Below are 27,471 nucleotides of genomic sequence, written 5' to 3' on the forward strand. Positions count from 1 at the left end.
GATCAAGGGCTGCATGCAAAACCCTCTGAAATAAGAGCAGAAGAGGTAGGAAGATTGCTTGTTCTCAAAGAGGAAGGGTAAGGCTGTAAAGTATACAACTGATGTGTGAAAGGTGTCATTTCCACTGACACCAATGCGGTAAACTGTGTGAGTACATAGAACAGCACAGCATTACTTAGCCTTTTCATCCCTTGCTTTTATGGGTTTCTGTCAAATATGATGTGAGCTAATTCTTTCAAAAAGCAGCAAACCAGAAATAATTTCTTAGTTTTTAATCATCATTTGGTGACAGACACTGGATGAGGGAAGGAGGCGGACATCATCTGGGGATAAACTAGTAAGAAGGTTTTGTCAATCAGCAGCTGTGCATGAGCTGTTAGCAGCTGTGCACACACTCCTCACTGCTTTAGGATAATATCATACAGAAAAGTATCACTGCAGATGGGAGAAGCTTTATATATGTTAGCCCCCCACCAGTCACACTGTGAGCATATTCCTTGTCACTGCCCAGCCTCCAGCTATCAAGGCTGGTGCATCTATACTTGCCATCTTCTTCCACACTAACATCATGTTAACGTTAACACCTTCCACACTTAATATAGTAACATCGTCCAAACCTGGTGAGTTTAAGGGCACAAGGAATAAATATTCAGTTAGAGCTGGAACTGCAGAGAAAAGGCCTCAGATCCAGCTTTGAAATACAGTTCCCCAGCTCACCTGATTTGCACTGTGCAAATTGTGGTGTGCCGCTTTGCACATGTGTTCCTCTGTCAGAGTTTGTTTTAAGCATCTGTTATGTAAAGGATGATGTGGGTAACAAGTAACAAATATCACTGGAAATACTGATGCCAAGCTTCGGAGACTTTACTAATTCTTTCTTACTATACTTTTAAAGTGCAGAATGAAAAGTGTGTTGAGAACGTGTGGAAAACAAACCTATGTCAAACCAAATGGCATACCAGAACCTATGCATATGTGCTGTAATATACATACTGTTATGCTTTTGCAGGTATGCGTAATGATACAGCTACTGTGCTGTCATCTGCAGATACTGATTCCCCATCATTCTGTAATCCAAACAAACTCACCTCCTTTTAGGATAAATAGCAGCATCTTTCAGTTTTCAGAGCAGAGACCAAGGCCCTCCTCCTTGCGCACAGCTTGTAAACAGCTGCTCACCACGGGCAGAACTGCTCTCTCACATGCTACCTCACCCAACAACTCCCCAGGTACTATACAGTTATTTGGATAATGTGTGTGTAGATACCCAAGCCAATTTCCTTTGCGTGTACTTAAAGAGTATTGGGAACTGGAAATACCTCCCGCCCTGTTTTTGTCCAACAGCCGCCTCTCCATCTCCTGGAGGCTTTTTAACTATAACTGACATGCTTCCATGTCAGCTGCTGCAGGCTCTAGATCCCTGTTTACACACAAACCTCATCACCTCTTGGCAAAGGTGGAAAGCTGGGTTCCATGGGCACACTGGCCACTTTACACTTCAGTGCGATGGCAGCACTGACCCTGCTCTCAGTCCTGCACTTACCAGCACAGGGAACAGCCACTCAGAGGTAGCAAGATGCTGCCGAACCCGAGCAAACCGTTTTGTGTGTGAAAACGGGTGTCACTCAAAACATGGCCTTCCCTCCTCACTCACACCCCCTTCTCGATCTTCTCAAAGCGCAGGTTCTGACTTCGTTCTCAGAAGCACGAACCCCACATGCCTCTGCTACCTCTGGTGCATCACTCAGATCCATCTCTTGCTCTCTTTCAGTCACTCTCCTCCCTGACAGGCACCAAACAGGCTTCCAAGAGGCAGGCGAGCAGCGGGACCTCCCCGCAGCTTCGCTCCCAGCAGCTGCTTCCAGCCCTGGGCCGCCACACGCCTTGACCGAGGTGAAACACGAGCCCGCTCCGCTCCATGCTGGCAGAGCACGGCCAGGTCCCACTTCTCTTTCCCTCCCTACCCCAGGCGGTCCCGCTGGACACCCGCCCCTGTGGCGGTCGGACGCCCGGGCAGGGCCCGGCTCCCCTCCTCGGCCCGGACACCTCAGCCCCTCAAGGACTCCGGGGCGCTCAATGTCAGGCGGGCGGCGTGGCGCTGCGCGGCCGCCGGCAGGGGGCGGGTGAGGGGAAGCGGCGCGCCCTGCGCGGAGCGCGGCTCAGAGGCGGCGGCGCTGGCCATGCTGGGCGGCGCGGCGCTCAGCCCTGCCCGGCCCAGCCCAGCCCACCATAGCCCAGCCCAGCTCATCACAGCCCAGCCCAATCCAACCAGGCGCACCACACCACACCACGCTACACCACGGCACGGCACGGTGCGGCGCGGCACTGCACTGCACAGCACAGTACAGTCGCTGAAGGGCAGCGGCGGCGGCGAGGCATCCCCGTGCTTTCGCGGGGCTGGGGCGCGCCCGCTCTCCCCACAGCATGGAGGCAGGCAAGCGCAGCTCGTCAGCCGGTAGCCGGGACGATGGCAGCGCTAACTCCTTCCCCTCCAAGCCGGGGGCCCCGGCGGAGAAAGCCCAGAGCAGCCCCGGCGGCGGGGGCAGCGGCGTGAAGGAGCATGGCAACTCGGTGTGCTTCAAAGTGGACGGCGGCGGGGGCGAGGAGCCCGTGGTAGGCTTCGAGGATGCCGAGGGACCCCGGCGGCAGTACGGCTTTATGCAGCGGCAGTTCACCTCCATGCTGCAGCCGGGGGTCAACAAATTCTCCCTCCGCATGTTTGGCAGCCAGAAGGCGGTGGAGAAGGAGCAGGAAAGGGTTAAAACTGCGGGGTTCTGGATCATCCACCCCTACAGCGACTTCAGGTGAGAGCGGTGTGGCCCCGCTGCAGGAGGCAGGGCGGTGCGCCCTGCGCCCCGCACCGCGCCAGGCGCGAACTTCGGCGCGTTCCGTCCCGGGGGTGGGGGCGCCCCGCGGAGATGAGCGGCTTCCCCGCGCATCGTCCCTGCCCTCCCTAGTTCCCTTTCTCCCTGCCCGTGGCCAGCCTCGCTGTTCCGTTTGGTGTCCAGAACTTTGCCTCCGCGCTCCGCGTCACCGACCCGGGCGGCGGGGCAAGGGCTGGAAGCTGGCCGGGACCCTCCTCCCTGTCCGTTCCCCGCCACGGGGCTCGTCCAGGCCCGTGCGCTCTCCAGCGTGCTGCACCCGTACGGGCCCTGCCGGGAGCGCCCGGCCAGCGATGTGGGGCGGTCCCGGGCTGGCCCTGCCGTAGGCTGCGGTGGGATAGCTGGCACGAAGCGACGGCACAATGACCAAAATCCCGCGGTCCTGGCTGGGCGCACGCCGGCTCCTTCCTGAGCACCCGGTGTAAACGCTTGTTCCAGGTGTCGCATGAAGGAAGCGTGTCTCGGGCAGAGTTGCAGCAAAACAACTTTATCCGAGCTAAGGCTGTATGGAAACCCATGTTTTCATGGGTGAACGCATAAATGTGGTTCGGAATTAGCTTTGCTTTCACAATAAGTTGAATGTACGCAAAATTGGAATATTCATTATTCGTGCAAAAAGCAGTGCAAATAAATTCCCAGGAGGAGATAGTTCCCTTTAAAATTACATTTTAAGTGAAAGATTATTTCATTGCATTCTCTGTGCCAGCTGGCTGTATGCCTTTGTAAATGTAACACTCTTGACGATATTTTCTGAAGAACTATCAGTGTCGTTAAGCATATTTAATCAATGGCTCGAATTGAACAGCCTGCGTCTGTGCAGAAAGTGAGTTGCACTGGATACCATGTTTAAAAAAGGAAAATCCAGAACGTTCAATCGTTACATAGATCATCTAAGAGAAAGTAGGTTAAATAGAACATGCTTCCAATGGGAACAGGAGAAAATACTTTAAAAGTCCAAGTTTCTGCAGGACTGCTCAGAGTAGGATGTTAGTCAGAGAGCTGTGCTGGCACCTTGCTGTCAAGCCTGAGAGCAGTATAGCCATAAGAGCGGAGGACCAGGGCAGCACTGGGTTATGACTTGAAATCACACTTCAAATCCCTGCTTTTTTCCTGGCTCCCTGGAGGCAATAAGCTGCACTTGTTCTTTTCCTGGAGTACCTTTCCCCTCCTTGCATGCCAGCTCAGCTGCACTAGCAGGTGCATTAAGGGGGGAAAGAGCCAAGAGTCCACCCACTCCCTTTCTGCCAGCCGGAGAGGGATGTAGCAGGTCACATCTGGTGCTGTGGTAGCATGTGTAGGGGATTAGGTGGGATCTGATAGCCTCTTACTTACCCATGTGTGTGCATGAGTAACTTTATTCATGTGAGGATGCCACTAAAATGAATGAGATTATTCTTGCGAGTAAATTCCCTTGTTTTGTTGTAAGCTTGGTTTAAGAGCAAGGTGCACAACCCTACGATATTTTGGGCAATAGGATTTTTTGCATCCTGTTGTGCATCATGTAACTTTTCAAGCTGATATGTGAAGTAGGTGATAAGTATGTTAGTTCTGTTTCATTACAGAAATATTTTCTAATTCTGCCCTCATTCATTCTTAATATGGGAAGGTTTAGCGATTGTAGTATATTTACTTCTTTTTTTTCAGTAGGAGTTAATGACACTGTATCCTTTTCAGGCCTGTTGTTCGCATATTCTTAAATTAACTGTATTTTTCTGGGGGTTTAATTATGTTTTTATTTTTTTATAAGGAGGTGTTTGTTTTTGAAATAAAGATCATAGTATTTCATTAGTCTTGGGATGACATGGCCAGATCTGGACCCTATGTTTTAGCCATTAGTAGTGTTTTGGTGAGAGGTATAAGATGGTTGTGTTGTTTCTCCTGAAATAACTATATAATGGTACTACCTTTTTTGGGTGGCAGTGTTTATAGAAGTGGATGAAGAAGTTGTAGTAGATAGTCTATTTATTTTCCTATATAAGAATTGCAGTGATGCTAACGAGTGCTTCCTAACAGTGTCTCTGTCCCAGAATAAACGCGTGTGTAAGAATGGAGTTTTTGTTTATTTTTGCATGTGATTTTTTAACAATATAATGCTTGCATGTAGGCAAGCCTTAAAGCATCCAAAAAGACAGGGGTAATCAAATTTCACTGTTTTAGTGTTGATTATCACCAAGAGAAGGAGCTAAATTTTCTATCAAATTAACAAGAAAAAGGTAAAAGGCTGAGTATTTTACAATTTCCAAGTGGAAAGATTTAGAGTAAGTTTGTAAATGCAGGTATTACTAGGGTATTTCTGGCACATATGAAAATGGACATCACAGTAAATTTTGAATAGAGGTGTAGGTAGGAGAATATTGGGTTAACCACATAAGACATGGGAAAATTCTGGTATAGGCTCCTGTGGACGCTGATTTATTTCTGTTTTTCTAGTTCGGGATTCTAGTGTGCATTTGCTGAGATACTTCGGTAATATTTCTTGACCTCATTCTCAGGATTTGAATAAAACTTTGTATGTTTATCTACACTAAACAATATTTTGCTGTGTTGTTTCAGGGGGCAGGCAGCATCCTTGTGCCCTCCTGCCCCCCCCCCCCCTTTTTCAGTATGAACAGCATGTGAAGGCTGTGTCTGTAAACTCAGTGCTTTGTGAATCGGTTACTCACTTCCATGCGGGGCTCGGTCTCTAGTTTTATGCCTCTCTGTCCTGCCTGTGTTTCAGGGAAGAATTTGCTCTTCATCAGGCAGATACACCCTTGGAGAATTAAATTCAATGAGTATTACATAATTTTTCCACAAGGGGACCATTTTGTTCCTGGTTGTCTTTTCCCAGTCTTCTGAGGTTAATGTCTAATTTGGAAGCTGTTATGTAAACCGAGCACCTAATGCACATCAAACCCAGCATAAGGCCTCTGTTTATCTCTTTGCATCCTTGATTACTGCGTCTCTAAACTTGGACAACAATTCCGTGTAATTGCATGACTCACAAAAGTGAATTTATCGTCAGTGTTTTGGTTAGAGTTTATTGAAGTCCTGCATGCTTTCTGTGAGATACTGAGTGCCTGCGGCCATCCCTGCTCACGTGTGGAAGAACGAGCCTGTGGGAGAGCATCACCCACCCAGCCCGTGGCCTTGCAGCTGCCTCGTGAGAGCAGCACAAAGCTAGTGGGAGATGGGAGCAACTGCACATGGCTCTGATGCTGTATTTCACAGGAGAGTTGTGGTGGACACAGGCTTTGGGTGACTTTTATATGTAATATCCTTCTGGTATTAGTGGAAATGAATGTGGCTGATTTTTGAGATGATTAATTACTCAGTGTCCTTTTGCACGTCAGTTTTCTTCAATGCTCAGAGGGCTTGCTTGTATGTGCCTGGGCTGTTGGTCCGGCCCTGTACATCTCCATCCCTCCCTGTCTGTGGGTACACAGAGAAACTCGTGCTGTCACAGAAATCTTGGGTTTATTACCGCATCACCTAGGGCATCTGTAGTCAGCAGTCTAAAAAGAAAACAGAGTTACTACCTCCAGAGTCACACAGAAGAGGCATCTTTTGACCAGAAATAGCAGTGTGTGAGAGAGACTGTGTGGGAATAATACATGTCTAAGTAACTGTAGCCTTTGCACTTTTGATGGTTACAGCTCTCAGTTTGATGTTTCAGAAAAGCCTTTGACTGAAAGTGGGGACAAAAATTTGAATTGGCATCAAGATGAAGTGAAGTAAGACTGTGATATGGAGTTGTCTGGCAGGGTAGCGGATAAGGAAGAGCAGTGCAGGCAGTTGCTGAAGGTCTTTTTCCTGTGAAGATGCATACAAAGTATGAACGATATTGCAGCAATAGCAACAAACTATTGACGTTTTGTGTGGAGAGACTCTCTATGGGGTAACTTCTCATCTATTCAAGTAGCACAAAACCTTATTTTAACAATAACAGAAAAGTAAAAGCAGGGTTAATTCTGAAACTTGGAACAGAAAATTTTAGAGCATAGTGAGTAGTAAAGGTATGCCGGTGTTTTTTAATGTGTGGCATTCTTGTTTCAAAAGCTTTTTGCATACACATTTGAGGGCTATCATGTAAGAGTGTAAGGTTTATCATAGAAATCTTTACAAATCATAGAAAGCTTTATCGATGCTACCTTGTAAATAAATTTAATGCTAGGTTTTAATCAGGGTGAAAGACACAATTATATTTGTATGCGTACATCTAGATACTTACAGAAGAATATTTTTGTGTCTGTTGCTATTTAAAACGTTCTGTTATTTTCTGCAGTTTTATGCAACCCATCCATGTTGTCATGCAAACACGCAGCTTGATTTTTCAATTAAGTATGTGCCAAACTGCAAGTCATAATTGCAACATATTATTGTGCTTTATGTTTTTGATTATACTTCTCTCCACTTTGAACTTATATAAACCTTATGCAAAATTTTCCTTTTTAATTTGTACCTGTCTTTTGAACCTGCATATGACCACCAGCTGTCACCCTAACGGGATAGACTGTGTGTGTTGTATGCACAGCTCACATAGATATTTATAAAATTTGTGCGTGCATTGGTTTAAAATCTGTTCTTCTTGGGGACTGGTCTTCACTCTACGTGTTATACCTACCATTTGTATTTTAAGAAGCTTAGGGTAAGCACTTTGTCCTTCTCTTTTGTCACATGTCTGTAATGTCTCCGTTGAAGCTAATGAGATTTATCGTTTTGTGAGCTGTTACATACTTAGGTTTATACAGAGCAGTAGAGTTGGAAGATAATGCTGCGTGCAATGAAGAAAAGATGTGTTGTATCATATGTACATGTAATTGATACAGATATATGTATGCAAAATTAAGTATATAAATCACATTGGTTTTATTAAGTAAATCAGATACAAATTAGTATGGGCTTTAATGTACACATTATGTCACTGGTAGTGTAGGAGTATGAAATGTCTGTAATTTTGGATTCTTAGGGTAGTCAGCTGCAAAATCATGCGATGTTTAGGGTCACCTCGGGCTTGTTGCTCAGGATCTGTCACGATGTTCTCTTACAGTATTGAGACTTCTGAATTATTTGCTAATAAACTGATAATCAGGGATTTATAATTATACATTCCTTGCACAAACCATTTTTTTAAATTATGTTTTTATGACTGAAATCCAGTTTTAGCTAGGGCTATCTTTCATGTATCATTTTCTGATATTGTTGTGGTGAACATAATTTTTTGTTTCTGTTGAAGATAAACTTTGTACAATTAAACTATTTCTATTACTTGAACATTCACTCTTTGTATATGATGAAACACAAAGGAACATTTAGTATTAAAAAGATGATTAGTAGTGCTTGGCTTTTTATTTCTAGCATTCTGACAATTTTTTGCACTTTACTTCTGTAAATGCCCCAAAGGATAAAAAGATAAAATTCTAGTATTAATGCATTCATAATGTCTGAAAATTCTTCCTGACAGTATGTTATGTGTTAAGCTTTATAATAGTTCCCCAGGTAAAATGCAGCTCCCACAAAGGTAGCCTAAAGAGAAATATGATAAGTCCTCAAATGCATAAATGGATTTTACAAAGGGGAAAGAAATTACATAGAGGTAATTGTGTGAAATTGTAGCAACAAATACTTCAATTAGACTTTCAGGAAGCAGAACCAAAAAAAAAAAAAAAAAAAATGGCAACAAAATACTCTATTGGAAATGCTTTCATGTGGAATATGGTCTAGAAATGCATTAGGTTGTTTTTCATCTTCAGTTTTTAATTATTTTTAATATTGAATAATGGTCTCATGTTGGCTGTCACTGATTCATTTGTTACGAAATCTAGTTCACTAAATCTTGCTAGTGGCATTTCTCTTTGTACCAGCTGTAAGTACACATGAGTGAAAATGGGTAGGTAGAAGTGTATGTTGTGCTTTCAGGCGTATGAGGGCCATGTCATCTTGTCCCTTTCAAGACTTTCTTCAAAAAACACAAAAGCAATCTAACTGAGTCCACCTGAGGTTGGTACAGCAGCCACTCACCTTCTGGACCTCTAAAGGATGTAGGAAGGATTATGCCTTTGTTCTAGGAAAGCAGTTCATGTTATTGATAAGTCATTCTTCCATCTCCAGATAATGTAGAATACTATTGCATAGTTTCAGCTCACATATGAACATTTCCCAAGTTTCATTAGTCCTGGAATAATTGTCCATTCATTTCATTTTATTCCACACTTCCGAAGTTGTTACAGACTTGAACATAGAATAAAGTTTACAGCAGAGAAAGAGCTCAGTAAACATAACAAATAATTCCTCGGTTCTCTGAGATACTTTTAATTTGATTTGGCATGTTTGGAAGATTTCTAGCAGCACCTATGAAGGAATACCAGAGGAATACCTTTTTTTTTTTTTTTCAATGCAAGATTCTAAAAAAAATTAGAATATTCACCTACTTCACAGCAAATAAAGGCAAGTATGTTCATCTTGATTCTGAGATATGATTAAAAAAACCCAACCAACCAAAAATCAAAATGAAATGTTACAGAATTCCTGTGAGTAATCTAGAAGATTATATTTTTGGGAAGTTAAAGAACTCGCCTAACGTGTGAGTCTTTAAACTTTAATCTGGGATGCTCAATATCATGAGACTTCCTTTTCAGTTATCTGACTATTTCTTTCGATTGCAGTGAGAAAAAAGTATTAGATTAATGTTATCTCCGTGTATACTTAACAAAATTTAGATCTCATAAGATCGTCATGCTTGGACCCATGGGGAAAAAAAACTGATTCTGTTATTCCCATTGATTATTTTAGCAAGACTGCCTACTTCTGAATGTGTGCTGTGACTTTGTTAGCTCATCAGAGTAAGTAATGGTATTATTGAGTCAGTAAAAGGTTTTTCTATATACTAGGTTTCTCAGACTTGAGAATATGGAGGGAACTGTGAACTGGAATACTATGTAAGATCATGGATTAGTAAATAAAGGTCTGGATTTACGATTTGGTTTGAGGGTTTGGGTGGCTACAAAGCTAAATAAAAATTGCGTAACATTTGATAAGTTGTTCAGGCTTTTTTAATGGTTATATAATCACGTTAAAATTTTAGGGCAGTTTCTGATTGTTCAGCCTGGGGTAGCAGAAATAGAGATGTATGAAATCAGAGGTCATTTAAAAAGTATCCACCTTTACCTCTGCATTTCTGTCTACCTATCTACCATCAGTTGCATTGTATGTCAGCTGCTTTTGAGAGGCTTGGTTTGAAGGTACTAGAAGGCAAAATACCTTTTAAAGAGGGTATAATATGAAAATTAGTAGAGAAATGTACTTCATTTAGTTGTAAAGAAGAAGTACCCATACTCACCTATGCTTTTACCTAACAGCATGCCTGAAAGCTGTCTTCTATGTCAACATGAAATTTTTGAGAGAGGAAACTTTTAACCTACTTTGCAATGTTCAATTTTTAACCTAACAGTACAGTACTCGTTAATTGCTTAAAAGTCCTTTAGCTGTCTATTCCCTGATTCTTTCCCAGAGGCATGATTTAATTTTAAAAATCATGGTGTATTCGGTTCTAATTATTGGAGGGCTCGTTCTAGACACATACTAAGGTATGTTAATGACCAAAAACTGTATCAGCTGGAGTCAATGTCAGTACTACCTCAAGGACATTGTCATTTAGCTTCTGTAAAAGCTCTGCTAATATCTTTTAATCTGATGACAGTCAGATTCAAGCAAGCTGTGTGATATTTTGCAGTAATCTTATTGCCTTGGTTTGCAGTGCAGATGGAATAAGTATGGGGTATACTTGTGTTCAGAAATGTTTATGTGATTATAAAAGAAATGAAGTTTGCTTCCATTACATATTTAAGAAAACACAAACCAAACCCCAGACCCTTTTTTATTTATGCCCGTGAAGTTCCCGTGTAGCTAGGAATGTGATTTTGACCTTACTTCATTAACTTCTATGTTGTTTATGTAGATATCTTATGTAATGAGGCATTTTATTTAATTAATAACTTGAGACATGATTGGAATTTAGTGGGCCGCTGATATTAATAAATTTTCTATCTCTAAATATGTCATTTATTAAAAATTCTTACCAAGATATTTTGTTTTCAACTGAAAAAGCACAGGTTGGCTTATGCTTATAATCAAAGGTAAGTTGTTTTTCTTTTTATTTTTTTTCCCCCCTCGGTTTATTTGATTGAGTTTTAATGATGTAGTTAAAATAGGTAATATACATAAATATACATAAAAACCAATATACCTAAAAATTGTTTTGAATGCAGGGCTGATTTTTTTTTTAGGTAATGTTGCTCTTTTTCATCCAACTCAGTCTGCCATCCAGAAGGACCCTGGCACACTTGAGAGGTGCCAGCCTCATGAACTTCAGCCAAGCCAAGTGCAAGGTCCTTCATCTGGGTCAGGGCAATCCCAGGCACACCTACAGTCTGGGCGGAGAATGGATTTGAAAGCAGTCCTACAGAGAAGTACTTGGGCTTCCTGGTCAGTGAGAAACTGAACATGAGCCGGCAGTGGTGTGCTTGCAGACCAGAAACCAACCATATCCTGGGCTTCATCAAAAGAAGCATGACCAGCAGGTTGAAAGTGGTGATCTTGCCCCTCTAATCTGCTCTCATGAGACCCTTCTTGGAGTAGCGTGTGCAGTTCAAGTGTCCTTAACATAAAAAGGACATGGAACTGCTGGAACAAGTGCAGAGGAGGGCCATGAGGATGATCAGGGGGCTGGAGCACCTCCCGTATGAAGACAGGCTGAGGAAGTTGGGGCTGTTCAGCCTGGAGATGAGAAGGCTGTGAGGAGACCTCATAGCAGCCTTCCAGTACCTGAAGGGGGCCTATAAGGATGCTGGGGAGGGACTTAATTAGGGACTGTAGTGATAGGACAAGGGGTAATGAGTTAAACAGGGGAAGTTCAGGTTGAATATAAGGAAGAAGTTCTTTACTGTGAGGGTGGTGAGGCACTGGAACAGGCTGCCCAAAGAAGTGGTAAATGCTCCATCCCTGGGGGTGTTCAAGGTTGGGCAGGACCTTCGGTGCCATGGTTTAGTGTGAGGTGTCCCTGCCCATGGCAGGGGGGTTGGAACTTGATAATCTTAAGGTCCTTTCCAACCCAAACCATCCTAAGATTCTAATGATGTTTCCCTGGCTGGTTCTGTTGTATCTTACAGTAATTTGCCAGAACCTCCATGAAGCACCTCTTTATGGCATGACTGCAACAATAAGCAGTGAGGTTCTGCTATGATCTCATGTTAAGCAAATCTGCAGATTGCAGTAAATTTAGGGTAATATACCATAGGACGCTAATGGTAGATTATTATAGCTTTCTCCAGGTCAAACTACAGAAAATATGCAAAACTTTTGTAACATACATGAAGATCTGTCCAACTCTACCTCGATGATGGAATAAATGTAGAGTTGCAAAACCATGGGGATCATAGAATCCTAGAATAGTTAGTGTTGGTAAAGACCTGAATATCATATAGGTCATGCTCCTCTGGAATGCAGTCAGGCTGGCGCATGACTACTGAAAGGCTTTCCATCAGGCTCCTGAGTGACTTTTTTATGTTTTTTCATTCCAGGAGGACTTAATGATTTCTGTCTGGTAGAGAAATTACTATGAAACCAGTGGCAGGTAACACCACCTGCTAAAACATATTACTGCTGCCTCAGAGTATACAGTTGCAAGCTTCTGGGCTCCCCGCATGCATGCTGGGCTACAGGTTTCTTGTGATGCCTGTGTAAGGGCTTTTTTGCACTTGATTTCTCAGTGAAGGTAATAGCCAAGCTTGCCTGTCACTGTGGTTCACCTTGCCTTTAGCACCAGATAAGCTCAGTAGTAGCGCAGAGATTTCCTATTCCAAGCTTCAGTTCATTACTGGTACCTTTCTTGTTACACAGCTTACCAAGTATACTTCAGAGATGGCCTTTTGCAGAGCTGCATGTCCATTTTCCTGGAAACTCTCATCTAGATTACTCCCTAAATACTGAATCCTGATTTTTCTGTCTTTTATTTATAGCATTTTTTATTGTCTGATTTTCAGGTAGTGAAGTCCATCTAAAGGGAACTTAACATTTCTCGTTTGAAAGTTAGCAAAAGCTAACATGATGAAATTGAACATGCTGTTACTGTAGATGGGGTAACTAGATACTTTGCTGAAATTGTCCCCTCAGCCCGTTTATTACCAGCTTGGGAATTCTAGTGTGGCGTACATCTATTACCTTAAACATATAAGAAGCATAGTTCTTTAATGTAAGGGAGTGTGGTATCAAGAGTAAGCACTGCCAGAAGGCAGGCATCTACCAAAGTATTTAAAAAGGGTCAAAATCAAAATGTCTGAAATCTGATGGCTTATTGAGCTATAGACATTGAATGTATGGGACAACTGAGAGATAAGTAACCTAATTTAGGGGCCTGCATGACCAAAATTGACTTTTAATTTAATGCATTCTTTTGGTAAACATCTGAAGCACATGGTTTACTAACATAATGGTGTTTTTTAAAATTTGGGATAGTATATTAAATGAAGCGATACACTGCTGGCTATTCAAAAGTTGACTAGGATTTGTATGTGTTCTTATTGTGCATTACTGAAGTAGTGAATTTATCATGATGGCTGATCTCTCTGAAACGGCAGAAGTCTAAAAAACAATGTTTTTGATGTTGAGAAGAATTAAATCCAGGACCATATAAATAATTGCATTATTTCATATGTATATTTCTTAGCTCTGTGTGAACCAAATGCAACATAAATCATGACTGAGCCAGTTAAATGCCTTTGGGTTTAGTTTGCTAGTTAAAGATATTAGCTATGAGTTTAAAATTTCTTGCTTCCGTTTAAACTCTCCTCTGTTTTCGTTTCCTAAAGGCAGAATTTCATGTAGTCTGCTGTTTTGTGGTGCTCTGTCATCCACATGCATGCTAATTTTCTGTTGTCGAGAGGTGATTCTTATCAAGACAGGTCCAAGGAATACTCCTTCAGTACTGTTCAACATGTCAGCATTGTTCAGCAACTTCCACTACCCCCCTCGTTTCCCTGACTGTGAACACTGCTGGATGTCCCTATGGTTGTTTCTATAATTTCTAAGCTGTAGTCAACTTTTACATTCTCCACAAGCTGGACCAAATTTGTCTTTCTGTGGAAGGGGTGGGAGATCTGCAGTGAACTTCCACTCCCACACTTGTTCCTCACAGCGTGAAAGAGTTCAGATTTGCTTCAGGGAAGGAGAGCTAGTTTTATAGCCCAGGAGTGCAGGTACTATGAATCTGTGTAAAATGGTGGCAGATGTTCCTGCTGGGACTACTGACTTGTAATTCCATGAAGTGTCATTGAGTAGCAGCTCACCTTAACATTGACTGTACATACTGATTTTATGCCACTAGCAAAATGAGCAAAAGGAACATGATATTTAACTTGATTTCATGTTTTCAGCACAAACTTTTAAATTTCTGGAACGGCTTTGAAAATGTCATTTTTACCCAGTGCTCTGCACAGAGTGTGCAAGTTTATAGGATGTTAGATGATGATCCAAGATGGAAGTCAGGAGCCTGTCTATCTTTGGATTTCAGAATGAGCTAGGGACCTACATACTCGTAAGCATCTGGACTCTGTGCCTGAACATCTTTCAGAATTCTAGCCGTAAATGGTAAAACTGATTTTTAAAAAATGTCATCCACTGATGCTGTGCATTTGCAGAACTGGCATATCACAGTAATTTGAACACACTTCATGTTCCATTTCTGTCATGTTATATATTTTGATTTGCAGTTTACAGATCAATATATTTTCTGAAATTAAGATGAAAAGTTCTATTAATCATTTTACCTCTCAGTTTCTTGCTGTTATCCAACCATGAATATTAAGTTCTGTTTGGCTGTTCTAATTATTACACATCTTTAGCTTAAACATGCTTTATGAGCTCATAACTCACTGTCCTCCACAAATGAAACATAAATATTTGGCTAAATTATATTTTGTCTTTCTGACGAATATTGGCTTGTGGCTAAAACCTCTTCTGAGATCTCCAAAGTAAAATGTTTTCATTTGCTGAAAGCCAGAAACCTATTTATTATATTTAGACAACTTCATTTTGAGTGAATAGGGATAGAAGATAAAGATGGACATCTGGTGTTTTATTCACCGCAGTAAATGGAAGCTCTTTTTGTTTTGCCGTATCGAAGCAACAGTCATCTGTCTGTATGGGAGTAAATAGCTTCCTTGGTATTTTTGCTGTCGTTAATAGTTGAGGTCATAGATCCTCAAAGTTTCTTTGAGAGCTTATTTTAGAGCAGCTTATCAGTGGCTATGATTATAGGCAACCTTACTTGCAGGCAAACACTTTCCCCTGTCGCCCTTAACCTGTACTGTGGCTGATCTCGGGAGCAGCGTGAGGGCTATGCTGTCGTGGATAATATGGACTACTTCAGTTAAAGGCTTGAAGATGGGAGAATTCTTGTACCAGGAGACTTCAAATTCTACTGTAAAAAACAAAACACTCTACCAAAATGTAGAGCAGAGAAGTAGATTATTGAATAATTCCCTTTTATATTCTTTCTGATAAATATTTATAGGTGAAGCATATACAAAGCCTGTGGTTAAGTCTGAATAAATTTTCAGATCTTAATATCTTTACCAATCTTTTATTTTTCAAGTTGAAAACTGGCATGTTTTTCTGAAGCTTACAGTGACTTCATCTCTTTTTTTTTTTTTTTTTTTTAATTTTTTTAAAAAAATGAAGGCAACTTTGGGGGAGAAAGCCCCTTATCTAATAAACGTATTTTCATTACCAACTCTGCTTTAGATGGTTTCATCTCAATGAATATAGAATAAAATTTTAAATTAATCTTTGCATTCTTAACAAATATCTTCCAGTGACTCAACAACCATTTCACATGACTAAATTAAAACAAAATAATCAACAAATGTATTTTATGCCAATAATCTGCCATACTTCAATAGATACTTTCAACACATGGTTTGTAACAAAATATAGTGGAACCTTGTTTTTTAAATTCAGCCAAGGGATGGATATGACCTGCAGTACTACTTCTGGCAGAGGTGTACTAGCAGGAGAAAAGGCCTCTTTGTAAAGGCAATCTCTTGGAGTGCCTAATATTGCAGATTATCTCCTGTTTTGCAGATAAAAAACATGTAATAAATATACATAGAATATTTTGTTGGTGGGTTTTTTTTCTTGCTTTTTTTTTTAAGGCATTTGATCATGTTTTTAAAAATAACCAAAGCCCTATTCCAAGGCAAAAAAATGAAAATTCTTTTTTTTTCTTATATTGAATTAAATTACAAAAGGGCCATTCAGCAGTCACTTGCCATTACACTGAGGAAGTTCATAAATGCCAGAGACAGATTTTACATCTCAGAAACTTCATTTGTATTTCACATATCCACACTTTGCTAAGCTGTTAGCAGCAGCAGTAAGTGAGTTTCACTCAGGCCTACTTGTGTGGAGCTTTCTGGAGTGATACTGGGTAAATACCGTGAAAAGATGGTGAGAGAAGCAGAGGTAAAAGGAACAAGATCATGGTTACTTAGGCCAGTAACTAGAACATCCTTAAACATCATGTATTCTCTTTCTTGTTTGCTTTGTTTGCTTTTCTGGGTGTTCCTTTTTGTTTTAAACAGTGAATATCAGGTCTATCTGATCACTGCTCTGTCTAGCTGCGTAATTAGCTGATTTGTTTTGGCAATGCAGGCAGAGCGTCATGCTGTCAAAAGGATGTTAAGACTGGAATGTGCAGTATGTAAATTGGGAAAGTTTAAAGAGATGTTAAAATTACATTGCATCTGCTTAGGTACTGTGAAAGACAAATGGCTAGCAGAGAGGTCTCGATGCAAGCTGAATAATGAAAAAAGTGGGGATTTCTGAATGCGGCTGGTGAAAGGAGAAATCTGCAAGAGCTGCATTTTATTTCTGGTAGAGACAGGTGTTTTAGTGTATGAAATATGAAATTATGTTTTGAACAATAATGGTAAAACTAAACACCGAACTTCCTAGCTGAGCATGCTTCTTTCCACTTGCAGAGCTTCACCCTGTAAAAAGGGATATGTAATAAATACACATGTGGAAAAGTATAAACAAACTTGTGGAAGATTACTTCTTTCATTTCTTAAAATATCTTGTGTGCATTGTTTTTTCAATTAGTTAATATTTTAGATGAATTGATATGATGAATTCAGTTAATAAGATAACAAATCAATAATCATACTAATGCAATTTTGAGTGTGTACAATTGAGCATGTACCTGAATGTCTCCTGCGCCTGCTCAGGAATCAAAACCATTCAGCCCAGATGTTGTAAGTGCAATGTGATTTCCCTTTTTATGCTGGAGAGGATCTGAACCTGTACTTTTAATTTGCATAGCATTTCTGGCATGGATACTTTCAATAACAACACCATCTCTTAGATTTCTGCTTCAATGGAGCATAAAAGTGAGAACCCCTCTCCAGTCAAGTGGTTGCTTTCCCTGGGAAGAAGCTTTTGGTTCTTGCTCTAGTTTATGTTTGCTTAGGGAAAGAGAACACGTGAGCAGTGTACCACACTTCAGGAGACACAGTATGCCTTGGGGATAATGGATTTTCCTGAGACATGGGAAATCCTTTTCTCAGCTGTCTGCAGATAGATGAGGAAAGTCAAATGGATTTTTTTAGGTGTTGGTACTGTATGGAGCTGTTTTGCAAAAGGGCGATAGCCATGACATGACCCTAATTACTTATCGTGTTGCTCTGTTTTACATTTGAACATTTTCCTGTGCTTTTGTAAAAAGCATCTGAAATACATTTTAATCCTTTTTCATCAAAGGATAAGGAAATGTGAAGACAATGATAAGTTTGATTTGATTGGAACACCAGTTCCTCAGCTTCTCATGTTATTTTCAGAGCACACACAAATTAATATAATTTCTTAAATACATAAATATTTTAATTAGATTTGATTACTTTTTGAAGCAAATTATTTACACAGTATTGATACCTATTACAATGGAATAATTTACTAATTCTTAAAACAATACTTCCACTTATTTTAGAGGGTTGAAATCTCAGTACTTATTTTTATATTTGAAGAAACATAAGCTCTGGAACCAAAGATCAGTTTCCATTACTTGTTCTGCATTAGGATCATGTACATCTGTGTAGAGTCAGAAGAGGTCTATAAATATTCACTCATGTATATTTGTTTTCACTCATTATGTAGGAGTACAAAGTCTGCATGTATAATCCATCAATTTTTTTCATACCTATCTATAGTTCTTCCACACTTTTCGCATCTCTGATTTTTCCCTTCATGACTTTGAAGACTACCTCTTATTTTTTTTTTTTTAGTTTAAACATAAAGCCCAGTCTTGACTTCAATAAAGTTTCTCAAGAAATGATACACGAAATTTTAGTAAATAAAAATTCATGTTTGAAGCTGCTTGTCTGAACATTCTGTGTCTTTGTACAGTTACACACATGAAGCCAGTTTTACTTCCTGTTATCAGAATGATATTGTTAGTAGTATATATGTCAAATACCAAAAATCTCAGTGTCTTGCCTGAACCAAGTTGACGGTCCTAGTCTTGGTGTTGTTTTTTTTTTTTTTTGTCAGAGGTTTTCACCTTAAAAAAAAACCAAACTGTCCCACCTCATTTGTTTGTCACAGGCCAGTCTCCTTACCAAACTCCATGACTGAAGTCTGTCAATAGCTACTGAGCAGTTTCTTCCTCATCATTTCCTTCTCTGAAGATGAGTAGAGAAAATGGACTTTTCCCCATCAGCAGAAACTTTAAAAATTACACTGATAATTCAGAGATTAAATTGTCTGAAAAAGAAAAATCTATTAAAGAAGAATATTAGGTGATACTGTCTGGCTTTCTTGGTTTTGCGAGGGGGTGTAGGTTAGGTTACCTTCCTTCTTACACGATGCTTTGTTGAGAAGAATTACAGAAGGCTTCTTCCAATTTAAGCTTCTGAATTTTTACTTCGTATGGATGCATCCTAAATGTCATGTTTCTAAATGGCACTCTTAAAGTTACTGTCACTACAAAATTCTTAATTAATGCAAGTGTTCCAACATGAGATACGAGATTATTTTGCAGCTGAAATATTTTTAGATCTGTCTCTTTCAGACTTTTTCTCATGCCTGTAAAGTGGTCATTTCTAATTTGAGAATGTCAATGCGTATATTCAGTGATCCACTACATAAACTTGCTGATACTTAAAGAATCAGTATGTAGCAATTTGAAATTGGTGTAAGAGTTGGTAGCATGAAACTGAAACAAATCTGTTGGAGTCCCTACACAAAATGTTGCTGATACTGGGAGGCTGTGGTCTAACAGTTTGAATGTGGAGGGGTAAATCTGAGGGAGACAGATTACTTCCGCTGTGATGCATGTTGATGCAGAAGCAATCTTGATGATTTGAAATATATCTGTTCTGATCAGCATACAGGTCAGCATAGACAGATTCAGCATTTTCCAGGAGAAAACTCATTTGTGAGTCCTGACACTTCATCAACACATTTTTCAAGCTGGTAGCTATCTGGACAGGAGCACTACACTGCTTTTTCACTGAGGAATAGGGATGACAAAAGGAGGAAGCGTGTGAAGATGGAGGAGTGATAAAGCCAGTATCAGAGCTCTACTGACGGTGGTGCACTGTTCTTGCCCAAGGTTAAGTGGAAGTCAGGCTTTGATTCTTTCTGCCGTAGCTTAATAAGGTTCTCCGGAGGAAAAACTACAAATATCATGCACTTGTGTTAAGGGATTATTGTCTACAACCAAAGAGACTCATTGTTAAATAATATTGCTGTAATATATAAATTTATCTTTGTCTTCTCCTTCTTCCTCTCCCATATGCAATGAGGGCACAGTTACTCCTGTAACTTTGCTTCTTGGAAATCTGAGACTTTATTTAGTAATGCATAGGAAATATTATAAAAACTTTAGACAGAAGCTATTGCATGTGTACCAAGAATTAAAAATCTTTTGATGAAATGTCCACTGCTTAAATATGTCGAGTCCATTAAAAAAAAAAAAAAAAAAAAGTTAATTTATTAATGTTACAGTCACTTTTCGTGGATAGTACTGTGATCTTCTTTTCTAGTAATCAAACCTTTGAAGCACTCAGGCTTTGAACTTAACCAAATGCTGTAACCAGAGTCTTTTGAAAGTAGTAAATGGCTGTTCATTGGCTTCACTGGGCTCTGATCAAGTCCCCTGAGGGCTGCATTTATCTAATCATCTGCCTTGTGCATAGAACCATAACTGAGCAACGGACTGCAAATTTCCACTCCTAAGTGTATTTAGTTATCAGATGAAACTCATGAAGTGTATTTGAAAATGTCCAGGTTTGTAATTTTTAGGCATGTTCTATGGCTATGTCAAAAAGAAGACAGTATTGCTGAATTTTACTAATCTCTCTTTGAATTCCTTTTTTTTGCTATGAGGTAGGAAGTTATGTCACTGGTAAAAAGATAGGGACAAGGCACATAGGTTGGATCTCTAAGTATGTATCACTAAACTTGAAGTAAAAGACTTCACTATTAGTCTGAAATCAAATGAAGATTTTTGGGGGTCTGAAAACCTCACTCTTATTTTATTTTTAAAATCTATTTCATTGTGAATAAGAATGAAACTATTAAGTGTGAAGATTCCCAGGTCCAGCATTGCTCATAATTCAGGCAGGGAAACTGAGTTTTCAGAAGATCAGCCTCTACCTCACCAATGACTGAGCAGTCTCAGGCAGGTAGAGAAAGTCTTTCTGCTGCTTCAGCTCATTACCTGTGAGGTTAATGGAAGTTTGTTAAACTTGATATGTTTTAAATTAAAAAAGAATAGCAAATATTCTGAATAGAGTTGAATCAGAGCTGAAATAGGGTGAATAGAGCTGAAATTTTCACCTGAGTAAGAGTCACAGGCTTCTACTTACTAATATTTATGCACTTGAAGTGTAGGAGATACTGTTAGTACTCTACTGTAGTGTGTGCTTTACAATGAAAAGGGGTTAGGCATGAAAGGTACTCTGTTTCAGGTGTGCAAGATTCCTTGTTTGTGGTTATTTAGCATAATCTAAAAGCTGTTGACTTGGAAATAGAGGAGATTAAAGAATGTAAATCAAAAATTTAAGGAGAATAGTTTAATTTTTAAAAGCAAAACAAAACCCCCCAACATTTTGTCTTTCTAAAGCTTTGCGAAATTAAATACATTCAAATGGGGAAAGTGTTATCTGTGTGCAGAAGGACAACACGACTGCAGAAGAAACCTGTTTGCTAGCGCAAAGCTGGCCAATGTAAGGAAGTGACACTTCACAAGTCATTTTAATGCATTTGTATTAATGGGATCACACAGATAGGTTACAGTAAATTCTACATTTGAATTCTTAAAAAAATTGCTGCTGGTTGAAAATCACAGAAGCACTCGGCAACGAATTTGCAACATTTAAACAGAATTTGTTCCATGGTGGATGTTGAATTCAGTACTTCTTGTTAAGATAGAAGGAATTTCATATTTTGTATGTTTCTTCCCAGAAGAAGCATGTTTTTCCTTAGATGTGTTTATGTGTAAGAGAGAGACAGATGGGCAGAATGAAAATGGATAGCTGGGCAGAAGGGGATATCCTCGCTTTCAGGTTGTGAAAAAATACATGGTGGTGATTTCTCAGAAAGCTTCCAAGCACAGACACCTGTGCAATCATGAAGAACCCTCTCTGCATTCCCCTGTCCTTTCCAACACATCCCAGTAATATCTGCAAATTGCAGATGTTTTCAGGCCTAACTTTGCTCTCTTTTAGTAAAAGCATAACAGAGTCGTGCAGCCAGAGAAAGATGGTGTGTCCTATTAGAATCAGATTCTGACATGGATAATACCAAGTTCAGTGCTTGTTACAGTGCATTGTAGTAAAGTTTTAAATTACTGTTATTTCTGCTAAGATTGTTTTGTTCTATATAGGACATTGATTTCTCTGTTAGGTAAACTGGTGATGTGTGATAGCAAAAGAAATAAAGCTGTGTTTGAAGGTGAGATAGAAAAAGTCAGTAATTTCACTGAGCATCTGCTAGTCAATCAAAATATTTAACTAAAGAGGAGACAAGTTTTCCATGGGAAGCTTGTGAAAATTTTTTACAGTTCTTGATTCTCTGAATGTGTAGGGTGAAATCATGTTTCAGATACAGCAGGTTTGGTTTAAAAGGTAATTTACAGACAATTTGAATTAATATCTTTTTCAAAGAATGTCTGATTTATTATATTGCTCATGAGTATTCGTAACTGTATTTCATTAGATTTTACTTATATGTTCTGCTGTTTTTTATTAAATAATCAGACTTTAATGATCTTTCTGGAAACTTGGAAAACTTAATCTTCAGCAAAGCCCTGGCTGTTCTGTAGCCTCAGGTCACAGTGCTTAGTGCCATTGTTCACTGTCCTAGGTGGCTAGTGAGACCACTGACAACTTCTGCTGGGTCAGTATGGATGCACCATGAAGACAGTTGTACAGCAGACTACGCTGACGCAAGGACATTGAGACTGCTGTGCTGTGTCAATGGGCAGCGACCAGGAAACAGTAAAGAATGCAAATCTGAGCTACTTTTTACCCAGTTGCATATGTGGCAAATTATGCAGCAAATAACTAATCTGAGAAAGTTGGGGCTGTTCAGCCTGGAGAAGAGAAGGCTGCGTGAAGACCTCAGAGCATCCTTCTAGTATCTGAAGGGGGCCTATAGGGATGCTGGGGAGGGACTCTTCATTAGGAACTGTAGTGATAGGACAAGGGGCAATGGGTTCAAACTTAAACATTGGAAGTTTACATTGGATATAAGGAAGAAGTTCTTTACTGTGAGGGTGGTGAGGCACTGGAATGGGTTGCCCAAGGAAGCTGTGAATGCTTCATCCCTGGCAGTGTTCAAGGCCAGGATGGACAGAGCCTTGGGTGCCATGGTTTAGTGTGAGGTGTCCCTGCCCATGGCAGGGGGGTTGGAACTAGATGATCTTAAGGTCCTTCTCAACCCTTACTATTCCAGGATTCTATGATTCTGTGATTCTAATCTAGAGCTGAAATTTCCTTCTTTAAGGCTCCGTTTTCGCTGGTTTGGATATATAAAGTGGAAAATAAAATGCCCATTAGAATTCATAGTGCCTTACATTATTAAGCTTAGTATAAAGGTTGATTAATTAATACTAAGTAGTTCTTTATTGCTGCTTGTATAGGCACTCATTCTGAACAGACTGTTCATCCTATCCAGGATAGCCTGTGGCAATAAATAAACCCCCAAAGCTTCAGCACCATGTTCCAGGGCTGTAAAAAGCGTCATGTTATACCATAAGTTTTGAAAGTATAGTAGAAATATTATGAGTGAAATGATCACTGAAAGAGGGCTACGAATCCAGCTAGTTTTATTTAGGAATACCAAAGTAATTAATTAGCATGCTTTTTAAATTTTTTTTTAATTCTTTTTTATTTGTTCTAAGTTACTCTTTATAATTTAGAAAAAATATGCCTCAAGCCAGTTTTTTTTTTTTTTTTTTTAATACTTGAAGACTTTTTTACCTAGAGATAGTAAGCTTCTGAGTCATCCAGAAGCATTTAAAATGTTTCAGCAATAGTTTGGTGTGTTGCTGACCTCTGTATCTTTAGTCAGTATCAACTCATAGTAGCTGTACAGGGGAGTAGTAAGCCCCAAAGCTGTTTGCTTGTGGGGCTAAGGTCAGTTCTTGCTTCTCGTTATGAGCTCTGAATCTCCCCAGGCTCTTTTTTTTTTTTTTTTTTCTTTCCCCTAATTCTTGAAAATTTTATGTCATAGGCCTATCTCTTTGTTGCTTTTTGTCAGTATTTTACAACACCTTATATAAACTGGTAACTCTGAGATTGGAAGTTTTAAATTTGAAACCATACTCACTGGACAGGGTGTGTGTGTGTGAAATAGTAAAAATAACTAATGCTAAAACCTGTTTGCAACAAAGAGCAGTTTCTCTGTCTCAAAGGCAGCTCCCTGAACCATCTCATGAAGCTTTTCAGCTTGCTCTTGGTTTCATGCATAGTAGGATGTTCTGAACCAGTAAGTAAGGAACGCATTGTATTACTTTCTCTGCACAGGTCACGGAAGGGCAATACAGGGAATTGCATCTAGTTTTTCTCACCTGAAATAAAAATACCATATAGCATAGCCAACAGAATGGCTTTTGGAAGCCTTTTCCTAAAAGAAAATGTCTGATTCATTTCCAAATGAAAAATAAATCATAATATAATAAGAGTTTTTCTTACCAACTAATCAGCTTATACTGTATTGTGGACTAAAATCAGAAAAGACAACTGGTGCAACCTCACAGTCCTTTGCATGCAATCTTGCTTTATTACTGAAGCCCTAATGCTACCACTTTTGCTGACATTCAACATCAGGAACTCCAGTGTGTTTTGCATAATCACAGTACATAACGATCCTTTAAACTGCGGATTACTTTAGGATAAAAACACCTGATTCTGTATTATGTTTTATGTTGGCTGTGCGGCTGGCTGTTGTGCAGCTTTGGTTAGCCTTCGTTGCATAACTGCCCCCTGTGCTGATGAAACATAAAGGTCAATCTGAAATCAAGCAATCCTTTGCTTAGTGAGGCACAGATACAAGTACACTTCTTGCTATTATTTCTCAGTTGTTTTCCACTCATTTTCAGGATCCCTTGGAGACATTTATTCTCTCAGAACAGTTTTGTCCGATAACATTGCAAAAGTGTTTGTGGTAGTCATGCCTGTAGATCATAGTAGCAGTGATATATGAATTTACAGATTCTTTCTCTATGGTAATTCCTAGATCACTGAAAAATCTAGCTCAGGAAGAAGCCTATTACATGAATTAAAAAAGATAAGAGAAATATGAAAGTTTTTTTGCAAATACAGTACAGTTATTGTGAATGTTATACATGCTAAGCAAAAATACATACAGTCTGGAAAAAATGGAATATTTATAGCACCTAGTATTCACAGTTATTGTAAGATTGAAAATGTGTAAGACATAAATCACATTGTGGTACACAGGCAATTACTTGTAAAGCCTATTCCATGCAACTCCTTAAGTACCAGTTAAAGGTACTTTGCCATCTCCGCTCTCAAACGATAAGCAAGCCTAATCTCTATAGGTTTATCTTGGAATAAAGGATTTTTAAACTGGGAATTCTTTTCTACTCTCAATCCTATGTTACTCTTCCTTTAGTATATTTTACAGTTACAGTTAATTATTGTGTTCTTAGATCAGCAATTTGTAAACTCAGACGTATTTTCATGGATAAACATGAAATAAAGGGAATTTATAAACCCGGATCATTTGGCGAGTACAAGAAGCAATCCTTAGAATCTGATGCAATCCATATACTTGACACAAGTCCGGCAAAAACTGAATCTGAAACTTTTTGTGGCCAGTAAAACAATTATTTTTGTTAATTGCCAAGAAGCTTTACCAAGATGAGGGCTTTTGCTGTATGCAAGAGGCTGGTGCTAGTATGGCATAAGTGGCCTGGAAGTCAGCGCTGGAGTGGTGTGCGGGTGACATGCCCATTCCAGGTCCACTGCATGGGGCCCTGTGTGGCTCCTCTGGAGCAGGGGGATAGTTGTGGAGTCACTGCTGACTCCAGTCTTCTAGAAGGTCTAATGAGTCCATGAGGATCTGTTGTTGATTGGTTTCTGTGCCTCTCCAAACCAAGTTTAGTTGAAACAGATCATTTTCTCAAGCAGAACGAGAGGTTGTACACTGGATTCAGGCTTTCTCAAATTCAGTTGCAGTTCTTTTATTGAACAAGCATAATTTTCTTTGACAATTTAACATTTAGGAGTTACCATAATTTTCTTAAAATCTGTTTGGTATATACTACCATTGCTTGGAAATCTTCCATCAGGATATATATATATTCTATGTAACAGGTAGGTTTACTCACTGTTTCCGTAATAGATACTAAAGTTATGAGTCTGGCTCTTTACCATCTGTATCAAGCACCATTAGCAGCATTTTAAGAGTGTTAGAGCAGGGCCTTTGGATACTTCTGGAGCAAAATGGTGAAATGCAGCCATTTTATACTGTGCAAGTTGGCAGCTATTATTGCCCAGACTTCTTAGCTAGCTCTGGAAGAAGATAGACTATGAGGTTGTAAAAATATATGAAAGTTCAGTTCAGGTTGTAAAAATGGATGAAGGTTTTATTGTTATCTAATTTTTGTTTCTATTTTTTGCTTCAGTGCTTTTTTTCTCCTCCTGTAATTTTATTCCAGCACTGTAATGGTATGATTACATTTACAAAGAGGTACTTAAACTTAATATGTTATCTGTTAGATATTTGGGTTTCCATTTGGATAGAAGCCTTAAAAAAATATTGTATTGCTAAAGTACTTCTGATTAGGACTAGACATTGGGTTTAGTTACATAAACCCACTAATGAGTTTTGTTAGGAGTCTGGATAGGTCTACTGTGTGGCACACATGCACACCTTTCAGATATGTCATGGAGTTATAAGCCATAGTACTTTCTTTATCCTAGATGCATATTCTTGAGAAGGAAAACACATAATGAAATGTATTAATTACTTTGTCTTCTCTACTGACTGTGGGTATATCTAATGAGTAAAAACAAAGAGAATTTTCTTAGCATTAACAAAATGTCTATTGAAACATGTACCAACCCTTGGAAGGGTGGTTGGAAATAGATGATCTTTACAATCCCTTCCAACCTAAAACATTCTGTGATTCTGTGTTTAAATATCTTGAGGTGAAGTTGTTGGCATCATAAAAACCATTTTTTCAGTGTGTTTGACCATATTACATCAATCATTCTGTTTCTTCCTGTTTTTGTTTTGTTTTTTTTTGTTTTGTTTTTTTTTAGGTTTTACTGGGATTTAATCATGCTCATAATGATGGTTGGAAACCTTGTCATTATACCAGTTGGAATCACGTTCTTCACAGAACAAACAACAACGCCATGGATTATTTTCAATGTGGCATCAGACACTGTTTTTCTATTGGACTTGATCATGAATTTTAGAACTGGGACTGTAAATGAAGACAGCTCTGAAATAATACTGGACCCTAAAATCATTAAGATGAATTACTTAAAAAGCTGGTTTGTGGTTGATTTCATCTCATCAATACCGGTGGATTATATCTTTCTCATTGTAGAAAAAGGAATGGATTCGGAGGTTTACAAGACAGCGAGAGCACTTCGTATTGTGAGATTTACAAAAATCCTCAGCCTGTTACGTTTATTACGCCTTTCAAGACTGATTAGATACATACACCAGTGGGAAGAGGTAAGATTTATATGGTTATAACATAGTGCACTCAGATCTTTTTCCTGCTAAAAATAAAATAAAATAAAAAAATAAAATAGTCGTGTTTCTCCAAAGAGCTACACAAACCCCAAAATGGAATAAAGCATTTTTACTCACCAATTAGCGTAATTATGTAAAGGTACTAGTAAAAAAGCCTTTTTGAAAGAAAAAGCATAAGTTAGCCATCCTCTCTCTGCTAACAACAAACAGTTGTGTTTGGGACTATCAGCACAAGCATAGATGAGCTCCTTTGGAGAATAATAGCAATTTCAGCAACAATCTGAATCTGCATTTTGATTTGTTGACAAGCACTTCA

The 27,471-nt window shown here is 39.4% G+C and overlaps 1 protein-coding gene across 1 annotated transcript in view; it reads left to right on the plus strand.

Moving 5' to 3' along the window:
• The first annotated feature begins 2,314 nt into the window (after positions 1 to 2,314).
• The window catches only part of HCN1 (hyperpolarization activated cyclic nucleotide gated potassium channel 1), a 193,097-nt gene continuing 167,940 nt past the window's right edge, over positions 2,315 to 27,471 (plus strand). Inside the window, exons 1-2 of the mRNA XM_065661692.1 lie at positions 2,315 to 2,804; positions 26,711 to 27,134. Of these exons, the coding sequence (XP_065517764.1) occupies positions 2,425 to 2,804; positions 26,711 to 27,134 (804 nt within the window). The 5' untranslated portion in view covers positions 2,315 to 2,424. The remainder of the gene's footprint in view (positions 2,805 to 26,710; positions 27,135 to 27,471) is intronic.

The sequence above is a fragment of the Lathamus discolor genome, chromosome Z (genome assembly GCF_037157495.1).
Source record: "Lathamus discolor isolate bLatDis1 chromosome Z, bLatDis1.hap1, whole genome shotgun sequence".
Classification (NCBI taxonomy): domain Eukaryota; kingdom Metazoa; phylum Chordata; class Aves; order Psittaciformes; family Psittacidae; genus Lathamus; species Lathamus discolor.